At 48.0% G+C, this 10,000-nt stretch overlaps 5 protein-coding genes across 5 annotated transcripts in view; 2 read left to right on the forward strand and 3 right to left on the reverse strand.

Annotated features, from left to right (window-relative positions):
- Positions 1–1,732, reverse strand: part of LOC126577755 (uncharacterized) — a 4,009-nt gene extending 2,277 nt beyond the window's left edge. The window contains exons 1-2 of the mRNA XM_050239631.1: positions 1,639–1,732; positions 1–1,581 (exon numbers count right to left, since the gene is read on the reverse strand). The exon at positions 1–1,581 is cut by the window's left edge and continues 2,277 nt beyond it. Of these exons, the coding sequence (XP_050095588.1) occupies positions 1–1,574 (1,574 nt within the window). The 5' untranslated portion in view covers positions 1,575–1,581; positions 1,639–1,732. The remainder of the gene's footprint in view (positions 1,582–1,638) is intronic.
- A 64-nt stretch (positions 1,733–1,796) lies between these two features.
- LOC126575197 (protein trapped in endoderm-1-like) lies at positions 1,797–4,030 on the reverse strand. Its single transcript, XM_050235773.1, has 4 exons — positions 3,389–4,030; positions 2,837–3,207; positions 2,260–2,759; positions 1,797–2,193 (listed from the first exon to the last, which is right to left on the reverse strand). Exons 1-4 carry the CDS (start codon positions 3,537–3,539, stop codon positions 2,022–2,024), a joined length of 1,194 nt encoding a protein of 397 aa, XP_050091730.1. The 5' UTR covers positions 3,540–4,030; the 3' UTR covers positions 1,797–2,021.
- An 879-nt stretch (positions 4,031–4,909) lies between these two features.
- LOC126575377 (eukaryotic translation elongation factor 1 epsilon-1) lies at positions 4,910–5,959 on the reverse strand. The gene is made up of 4 exons (XM_050236051.1): positions 5,739–5,959; positions 5,455–5,667; positions 5,285–5,380; positions 4,910–5,213 (listed from the first exon to the last, which is right to left on the reverse strand). The coding sequence occupies exons 1-4, from the start codon at positions 5,817–5,819 to the stop codon at positions 5,061–5,063; spliced, it is 543 nt and encodes a 180-aa protein (XP_050092008.1). The 5' UTR covers positions 5,820–5,959; the 3' UTR covers positions 4,910–5,060.
- A 99-nt stretch (positions 5,960–6,058) lies between these two features.
- LOC126577498 (LITAF domain-containing protein-like) lies at positions 6,059–9,019 on the forward strand. Its single transcript, XM_050239164.1, has 3 exons — positions 6,059–6,357; positions 7,529–7,803; positions 7,881–9,019. The coding sequence occupies exons 2-3, from the start codon at positions 7,529–7,531 to the stop codon at positions 7,984–7,986; spliced, it is 381 nt and encodes a 126-aa protein (XP_050095121.1). The 5' UTR covers positions 6,059–6,357; the 3' UTR covers positions 7,987–9,019.
- Positions 9,020–9,606: 587 nt separating this feature from the next.
- LOC126576845 (ionotropic receptor 75a-like) overlaps positions 9,607–10,000 on the forward strand; it is a 9,461-nt gene continuing 9,067 nt past the window's right edge. The window contains exon 1 of the mRNA XM_050238147.1: positions 9,607–10,000. This exon is cut by the window's right edge and continues 46 nt beyond it. Within this exon, the coding sequence (XP_050094104.1) occupies positions 9,618–10,000 (383 nt within the window). The 5' untranslated portion in view covers positions 9,607–9,617.

Genomic DNA, 10,000 nt, shown 5'->3' on the forward strand with positions numbered 1-10,000 from the left:
AATTCGTCTTTACGGATATTAGTTACATTCGGTAGTGTTTTGTCGTCTAGTATCATGTTGATGTGACTAAATTGATCAAAGTCCATTTCGACGTGTTGTTCCAAGAGCTTATCTTGAAAGATTGAACTCGATGATACCAAGTTAGATGATATGCGGATAATTCGTTTCACTTTTTGAAGCAATTTTTTCGTGTCCTCCATATCAGATGAGTCCATGTCTAACACTACTATAGTGCTAAGTTCACCTGCGATGTGTGTCTCTAAAATTAGGTTCAACTTTTCGCTTAACATTGCCAAATCTTTATCCTTTATCACTATGCACGTGCAAAATTTGAGTAGCTCCTTTTCTACACGATAGGCGGTCCACTCTAGAACGTAAGGCGCATATATGTCTAGCATACGATCTCCTTCCTTTTGATCTGCGAATTCCTCAAGGTACTTCCGTAGTTCGAGCAGGCTTTCTTTGCTGAACGTTACTCCCGAGATTCTTGGTGCAATATACAGATTTTTAAGTTTTATCATCTCAATCAAAGAATTCACATCCCCACGGCTAAAGTATTGATCTGTCTGAGTCTTCTTGTTCGAAGTTGGTTTCGGAATGAGATGGGCTTCAAACAGCCTCTCCTCAAAATCACCGTTGAATAAAGCATTTACTATTTTGAGCATTTCTTCTCCTTTCGGCACTTCCGTGTAGTATCGAAAGGCACGAAAAAACTGTTCTAGTTTAACTTCATCCAAGCTCTTGTGCTCGAACTGGACAGCATCCGCTTTCTTATCACTCGATTTGAGTCCAAATAGTTCCAACTCATAGGAAACTTCTTTGAAACTTGTTATATCGAATTCATCTTTCTTCTGCTGCATTTTACAGGCCATTTGAAACTGTTCTTGAAACGATCGCACTTTATCCGACACGGATGCTAGATATTCTGATTTCCCCAACAGGAACCCTTCGCAGAATTTCACTTTGTTATCTTCTCCGATTTCCAATACTTCGGCAGCTAGAGCACTGGCGACCGCGTCGCAGATGTACTCCGCAACAGTCAGGTTAGCATCTGGTTTCGACTTACAGATTTTTGCCCATTTCCAAGCGATGTCCAACAGTAGCAGCGTTTTCCAGTCTTTGATCCGATACTTTTTGATGGCCGGACCCGCCGATTGCAGGGGTAATCGCGTGTCTGGGCAAAGCTGTAGATACTGTTGGGTTGTTTTTACGTGGACCCCTTGAGAAGTCCAGTAGATTGCTTCGTTCGGAGTACCATCCTTTCGGCACTGTTCGGACTCAAGGTAAGTGCTGTACGAGTCCATATACTTTACAATACCTTTCGTCATGTCGAACACATCGTCCAGCGACATAACTTTGTTAGAATCCTGTACCTGCTTTGCCTGAAAGAAGTAAAGTCCGGGTGTGGGACCTTCCTCCTTCAGAATAACATCATCGAATGCCTTGTAGACTCTATCGTTGCCTTCATACAGGATGGAGTATTCACGATCTTTATGCTGGTGGCACAGACCGATCTGGTAGTAGTACAGGTGTTGCTGGAAGTTCACACCATCCTTGTTCGCTTTGTTGGCCATGGTTCAACTGAAAACGGTGAAGTAAGTAAGTTGTAGGTGTGATAAAACGATTTCGTTGACTCACCGAAAAGTAGGTACGGGTTGTATGAGGTATACTTTTATAAATATTAGCGTAGTGCACTAAATTGCACCCGTTTGATCATCCTGGATTCCGCGTATTTCTCTTTCGGACGTCATCGAAACCAAACGTAAACAAACAACCGATGACGTCAACTACTCGCCTTCGTCTAGAACCACTCGAACTTGGAAAAACCGAGCGGCCTTTTACAATGATTTTCATCAATGATTTATTTTGTCGGGAATGGGTTAAAATACACACTATGTCCTCGTTATCTACTTAAGATTTTGGCCAGCAGCATTTGTTAACGTTTGAGACCCATTTTTGGGAGTTTATGTTTCTAGTGAAATGGCACTGCTCATCTTTTCTAGTCGCACAATTATCTTACCCTAAACCTCGGAATTAGTTTGCGTACCACTACCATTCGCCTCGGCAGTTGTGGCGCGAAATTTGGTAGCTTTTACAACACTCGGCGACATCACTGTATTACGGTGGCTTCGTAAAGTTACCCGTCCTTTGGAGTTTCCGTTCCGACAGCGCAGCACCGACCAATACGCATTTCTGTAAAGGAACAATATTTTCAACACGTGACGAATTCAAATCGATCCCGATGCAAGAAACACAAACCGATAGTGCCGGCTGCCGATCGCGTAGATGAAGGGATTGAGTACGGCCGAGTGCCACGTGAGGATCGAAGCCAACACTTGAAGATCTCCTCCCGCTCCACCGGAATGCTTGTCTTCCAGCAGCAAATTGGCAATCGTAAGCGGCAGGAAACATATCATGAAACATCCGAAAATTGCAGCCGTTGTTCGCGTTAGATGCCGCTCGTCATCATCGTTGTTACTGGCGGCCATACTGCTGTTGGGCGGAAGCGAAGCTGTGGATTTGGACGCGTGTCGCTGCATATTTTGCCGTTGCCTTCGCACAGCCCCGATGATGGCCGTATAGCAGAGCACGATCGCACAGAAAGGCAATGCGAAGCCAACGATAAATATGAACTTCTTTGGACTGGCCGCGAATTGGCTCGTGCCGAAGTTCGATACGGAAACGGATGGCAGTACGGTGCAGGAGAACGTGCGATAGTCAAATCCGAGACGGCCCCAGAATTCGAACAAAGGTAGTGCCTATCCGAATGGACGCAGAAGAGGAGATATTTTAGGATCTTATCTTTTCTTTCTGTCACGATAACGACCTTACTTACCATCAAGCCGTACGGTATGGCCCAACATATTGCCAATTGCAGTGGAACCATGCCTGGCTTCCTGTAAACGGCACTATACCAACTAGGATGCACGATCAACACGTAGCGGTTCACGGTGAGGGCCACGAGACTGAGCACGGATGTGGCCACCGTCCCGTAGAGTGCAACCGGAAACAATCGACACCAGAGACTATCATTCGAAAAGGGCCACCGGCGACGACCGTATCGCAGTGCCATGAGCGGCATGACGGCCAGGCAGAAGAGTAGATCGGCAGTGGCCAACGAAAGAACAAAATCCGTCGTTGGCTGGCGCCGTCGGTTACGGTTTCCCGGTTGGCGGCGCCCGAGCGCCAACAGCGTCGTCACATTTCCTGGCGAGCGAATAGAACGGAATAGAAACAAGTGCCGAGATCAGCTAGAAATCCATCCAACCCCCCAGCATCACCCATTCATCTTAAGTTAAGTGCACGCATACAGCCAACCGGACTGAACCTGCTCCCGAATGGGTGCACTCTTGTGTTGTTGGGATACAAAAATAGAATACAAACGAACCGATTGTTCCCAGCACTGCGATAAAGGTGGCGCTCGAGGCGGCCACGATCGATATTTCGTCGGAGCAGAACACACCATCCTCCACTGGTTCGAACGGTTGATCGGCCACCAGCAACGGGTGGTGGTGGGTCAGCGGTGGATCACTCATCATGCTCTGTATATTTATGCTTTGTCGGGAGCGGCAAAGGACCAGCAATTGATTTCAAATATTTATGCAGCTGAATCTTGGACCAACACTTCCACAGGCACATCACTTCACACTACTCCAGCGAGCGGTAGCGCATTTGCAATCAATCACCGCAAATCATCAAAGGCGTGACCGTGATCAATGAGGAGCGCAAGATGAGCACACAATTTGTATCCTTTTGATCGTAGGCCAAAATATCATTTTAGCCGAGGTCGAGGCGTTACAGTTCCACAGCTTCACAATCGGTGTGAATAATTTCAATAAATCAATATAAAGGCGTTAGGAAGGAAGAGTGATTGCCTACTGATAGCAAGGCGCTTCACACGTTGCAGTGATAAAGAAACCGCGAACCGAGAAATCAACGTACGAATGCGCTCCACCGCCTTCGATCGAATTGCGATCACGAACCAAAGCGAACTGAAAGTGAGAGTAAGAATTATGAAGAGAAGCCCGGCTCCAGCACTCTGCCACCGACAGAATCTAGAAGCCGGCGCGAGGGAGGCCGGCTGGACGCCAGAACCACCAACACAATTGCGCGCGCCCAAGAGGGGGGAAATGTAGAACGCGGCCCGCCAAGAAGCGCGAGCGATTAAATGCTGTGCTACGAATGTTTGCCGACACGCACTGCAGCAAAGATAAGTCACCGAGAGTATCCGTGGGGTGGGTGAAAGAGAAGGGAAAGTAGAACGCAACCCATGCTGGTGTTGGTTGGGGGAGAATCTGCTGTTTGAACAGATGCCTCCAGACGGCCCGGGGGCGGGATTGAGGCTTTGCGTTGGGAGTTGAGGGCCGAGCATACGCAGCGCAGATCGCTTGAAGTGGAGTTCTTGGGTTCGCAGCGTTCTTGCGGCAAACAGGGGGGGACAAATACAGACGACACCCGGAATGCAGATGTTTTCTGTTCGAGCCCATGAAGTGTGGACCCATCCAATGGCTGGTCCGGAAGTGGGTCTGCGAGGGGAGTATATGAATCAAACTGATTCACTAGTTGGTTCCGTCTTATTTGTGGTGGAGAATTCGAAGAATCGGCCAGAACTGCAAGCCCTCTCTCACTGGCTTATCTTGCAGAGCTTAAAACATGCTTAATCCTCGTTCGAGAGATTATTCAGCTGATTTTTAATTCCTCTTTGCGTTTGGCTTTAGAGAAAATTTATATGCGATGATGCAATGTGGTACGATTGGGACAATTGATCGATATTTAAAGCATATTGTATAAGAAATATTTTTAAAACAATATATGAATCGATTCTACTATTAGAACAATATCTAGTTAATTGGATTAATGGCAAAAATTCCCAGTGTCCTCGCCGGTTGAAGATGGTATTTTCATTTCATTATGTTTCAAATAATTTATTCATCATTTATTTTTGAAAATATGGAACGTATCGCTCCAAACTATCAAATGATAAGATGCAATCCATGAGGAAAGGACAAGCATAGAGGGCAGAGCGGCGCTTGGGCAGTTTCAGTGTTCAATGTGATACCTTAGGTATGCGTTCCAGTGGCCCATTCCAACAGCTGTAAGGTGGAAAAGTTCAGCAGCACCTTTCCTTGGCGAACTTCGTCCAGCTGCTGCAGATGATGGTACCAGCGAGATACGTTCAAGTAATTTTCCTTCTCTAGTGGTTGAAGATTAGACTGTGGAGGAACAGAATGGGGCCAGAATTAGTGAGGAGTTCCTTAAGACGAAAAGTGTCCTTTCGTCCTACCATTGTTTCGAAGATAGTATGGAATACTACAACATCGGCTATGCTGAGTGTATCGTTGACTAGGTACGATCGGCTTTGCAAGTAATGATTGAGTTCCTACAAGGAAACATTATCGATTAAAACTCAGCAATCGAGAACCATAGCCGCACAGGACGGTTCGTTCGACGTACCTCCAGCAAAGTCTTGGCGACGTGTTTATCCTTGCTGGAAGGGGCGACGAAGAGAACGGCATAATCCAGCCACTGCAGTATTTGGCATTCGACCTCAAAGTCCCGCGGGACGGGCCCCACCACCGGTTTCTTCGTTTCTCTCACAAGCGATTGGATGATCGAGGAGAATCCAGAAATGCTCGGTTCCTTGGCCGACTTGGTACGGGTGAGAATCTAGGCGCGGGGAACGTGGGAAAGGTCAGTTTGCTAGCCACGCAGCCGCTAGAAAAAACCGCATGGCTCACCTTTTCCGAGTTGTAGCCAACCTTGCCGAGCGGCACTCCCAGGAACGCCGCAATCCGCTTGGTGTTATCCACAGTGACCATGTTTGCGGGGAAGTATCGCGAAAACCTGCACCAATCGAAAACCTACCGTGTACCGAGACTCGGCGGAAGGACACCAGCAGCGGACCAATTCGGGAAAACCGGAGACCAAAACAACAAGACCTGCGACCCACTGCCCGAAAACCGTGGCCTGCTGCTTGAAACCGTGGCCTACTGCGTGATTCCGCGAGTTTGTTCAGCACTCGTGTACCTTTGGTGCGTGCGGCAGGAGATGCGGGGGGGTGAGACGTAATAAGCGAAACACGCTAAAAATATAAGGAATGAAGTCACAAGCTGCTTTTTAGTAAAAAAAGCAAACACAAGAAGGCAGAAGCGAAAACGAAGTCGGGTGCGTGTTGGTTCTCGGTTCGAGTTTTGCGAAATCCGTGCGTCGTGCGCTAAACTCGCTGTTGTTGCTGGTTCGTCGGTAGTTCTTGGCCAAGGAAAGCGGACTCCTTCTCGTCTAGTGCGGCCCCAAAACAAGGGTGAAGCGCCCTTATTCTGCTAGAACATTCGGAGCTGACCCGCGCGAATCACAAAGGTAGGGCCAGGTAGGGGACGGATCGTGGAGGAATCGGTGAAATATGGGTCCTTGGATCGAACGCGTTTAATTACGTCAACCTTTTTTTTGCATTCCCCCAACGGCGGGGGATGATCGGTTCGAGAGGGTGCGTGGGTCATGTCAAGCTCACTTGAGGGCAATCGGGTGGAACAACAAACGCAGAACAAATATGCAAATATCGAGAAAACTGCGGCGCGATCGTATGCCCGCCCGCCCGCCCGCCTGCTCAAACACAGCGCGCCGCACGTCTCTGCCTGCCCTTCGACAATCGAGAATGATTGGATCCCGTTGGCGTTTGGGGAGGGAAGGGTTGGTGCGAGAGGGCCAGGGCGAAGGAACGCCAAAAAAAGATCTGCCCCGGTCCGATCCGATGGCCTTGTGTGGGAGTTGCTGTCGAAATTCGTGCGATAATTAGCACCGCCACCTCGGGACGCGTTACGCGATCTTGCGAGCCTGCCTATCGGAATGCCCTACTCATCTGCTCGGTTGTGGTTTTGCGGGTTTACCACAATCATTGTTCTTAACGATGGCTTTTTTGGGGGGGGGGGGGGGGGGATTGCTTATCGCGGTAACACGTTCCAGCGCTCCAGAAGCAACAGTAGCGTTGGCTGATAATGATAATGCATCCATTTCGAACCTCTCTTTATGCACTCGATCTCGATGATCTTGCTCGTCTGGAGCATTAGGAGGCCATTATTACCTCTGCCGTTTCTTCTGCTTCTTCCTATTGATTGGGAAATGAAGGTCAAGGATTCTATTACCGTTCTGTACAGGCGTGCGCATGTGGCAGCCGCTACACGTTCTACATACTGACGAAATGCTGACCGTCGCGTGTCCATCGGTCTCAAACACGCGACCAGCGGTCACCTGGGACCACCGGGGGAAGGCAACAGTAATCGGTTCTGTTTAGTGTCGATGGAATGAATCACTCGGGAGGGAGTAGGCCACGTTGCCTTGGTTGAGAAAATTTTGTTTCCGATTAGCACACACAGATGCCTGTTGCGCTTCACGTTGCTACTCAGGAAAGGTAGTACGGTTGCCTGGTGATGGTGTGAGCGAAGCGATTGAGATTGATCGTATTGTGTGCGTTTGTGGGGTAGAATATCTTCTTTAACCATGTTCTCTTTGTTTGCTCGTTTTCCATTCACAGATGAGCAAAGACGGACCGCCACCGTACGGCTTCGTGCTGCCACAATCAGCACCACCCAGCTATGCCCAGGCCGTAGGAGGAGTTCCACCGTCCGCTCCCTTCACGCCACAGGCACCGGTACTGACCGGAGCGCAGATTGTGACCACGGTGGTACCGATAGGGCCCCAGTCGACGCATATGATATGCCCTAGCTGCCATGCGGAGGTTAACACACAAACAACCACTTCTCCGGGAATGATTGCTTACGTTTCGGGATTTTTGATTGCGCTCGTTGGGTAAGAGAACGCGATTTCACAATCAGCCAAGATGACGCAGCTCAACAAGCGCTTCATTGCTTTCTGCTCCCTTTCAGGTGCTGGCTCGGTTGCTGCCTAATACCATGCTGCATTGACGAATGTATGGACGTGCACCATACTTGTCCTCACTGTAAGGCCTACCTAGGACGACATCGCCGATAAATAGCGAATAGACTAATGACCAGGCGGGGTACGCGTTGACGCGATTGCAAACAGCAGCGAAGAGAGCCTACACGCCATCTAGCAGTTCCATGATCCTTGCATCGGTGCTTTTTTCCGCTGGATGTCCCCGGAAACGCGTACCATTGCGAGTGTGTGTCTGTGTGTGCTTAATTCGATTCCAACATTCATCTTATCCGCTCCGTGTCGAAACTGTCCGTGTTCTCGTTTTTAGCCCTCTTCCCTTTTAGAAGTACCACTACGTGATTTTACATCCACAGCATCTGCTACACGGCCAGCCGCAATGGTTTGGCACCGTCCGCTGAAAGTCGAAAGAGTTACAGCCGCAGGGATAGCCAGCGGGGAATCGAATCTCCTGCCACACCCTCATGCTGTGGTAGTTACAGTTTAAATGTACTATTCACCATTGGCTGCGGTGGCTAATAGTATCGAAACGAAGCATCCAAAAGAGGAAGATGACGTGGAAAGCTCTTTTTATGTGTGCGTAACGAAAGTAACATGTTAGATTGTGTTAAAACTTGTAACAATCCTACAGAAGGAACTCATTCATAGAGCGAATGATAATAGCATAACCGATTATCTCCCCTCCAGAGATTCTGGCTGATATTTTATACACATTTTTATGTATCTCCGTATCATATCGTTTTGGTTGTAGTTTATAGAGAAGAAGGCCATTTTTTCCATTCTCAGTTTTTTTTTCGTGATGTTTCCTTCCATTGCTTATGTTCTGATTAAAGTGCGCTAAGAAGAATCGTATGTTCTTAGCCGCGTGTGGGTTTGCGTGGGACGGAATGGGTGCCATGGTACGGCAGAACGTTTGTCGTACACTTCCGGTTGCACTGCTGGTTATTAATGTTAATGGTTCGATGTACCGGAACAACAAGCAAACAGGAAAAACAAACAAAAACACACACATTAATTTGCCTAATTACTGCTCCGATTTGAAAACCCTCAATCTATGTAATCTGTATAACATTAGAAAATGGGCATCTAATAAACCAAAATGATATTAACGTAACAACGCGTTGTTTGTGTGACATTGGGCGTTAGGTGACGTGACTCCACAAAGGAACGTCCTAGCGAGGGATAATGGATTAGAAAAGTATTGATTGATTGCGGTGACAGGTTCTAGTTCCTAATAATGGCTTTGGTGCTATAACTAAATTCCTTTATCGCCTTTCGCTTTCCTTTGCCGTTTTGCGTTTTGTGTTATGACTATCCTTTTCCTTTAATAGATTTAATTCGGTGTTTTCCGTGGTGTCTATCCACCTTTTACAAATCGACAGGGGGATCCTTAAAGCACATATCAATCCGACATAATTGTACTACGCTGACCGCTCCGCATACATGCAATTGACCAACATGATGTTTACGAGGTAATTGATATGATCGATCGAGACTGGTCGTTAGCTAAAGATGCTCTAGGTCGTCAGTGCGGTCGCGCTGGACATTCCCAGCTATCCGCCCATCGGTGCTCAATTGCGATTGACTGGTGATGGAATAATTTCAGTCTCATTACGGGTAATGTTTCGCGTATAAATTTAAGGCACGTCGGCATGATGGTGCACGCTCATACGAGCCGGCTGGGCAGAGCGAGTGCAAGTGTTACCATCATGATGCACCAGAAACAACCGCAGCAGCAACCGTTGATCCTGTGTCGCTGGTGGCCGGGGGTACAACTGTTTGCCATCCTGCTACTACTACCGGTGTCGATGTCGGTTTACCCGGAAAGCATAAAAACCGATGATTACAGTGACACCACTAGCGTTGCTGCCATGGTGCACCACTTCGTGTACTATCATAAGGCCTTGAAAATGGGCATCGTTTTCGGTTGTGATCAGAAGTTATCGTTCATTTACAAGCTTTTATCGCAATTGATGGGAAGCAGTGTGTCAGTGCGAACGGTCAATATTGCCACTCGATTGCGGCCGGGATCAGGGATGATGGAGTGGGCCTCGGATACACTTCGGAGCTCGCTAGAGTTCCATCAGTTTGT

Source organism: Anopheles aquasalis, chromosome 3 (assembly GCF_943734665.1).
Source record: "Anopheles aquasalis chromosome 3, idAnoAquaMG_Q_19, whole genome shotgun sequence".
Lineage (NCBI taxonomy): Eukaryota > Metazoa > Arthropoda > Insecta > Diptera > Culicidae > Anopheles > Anopheles aquasalis.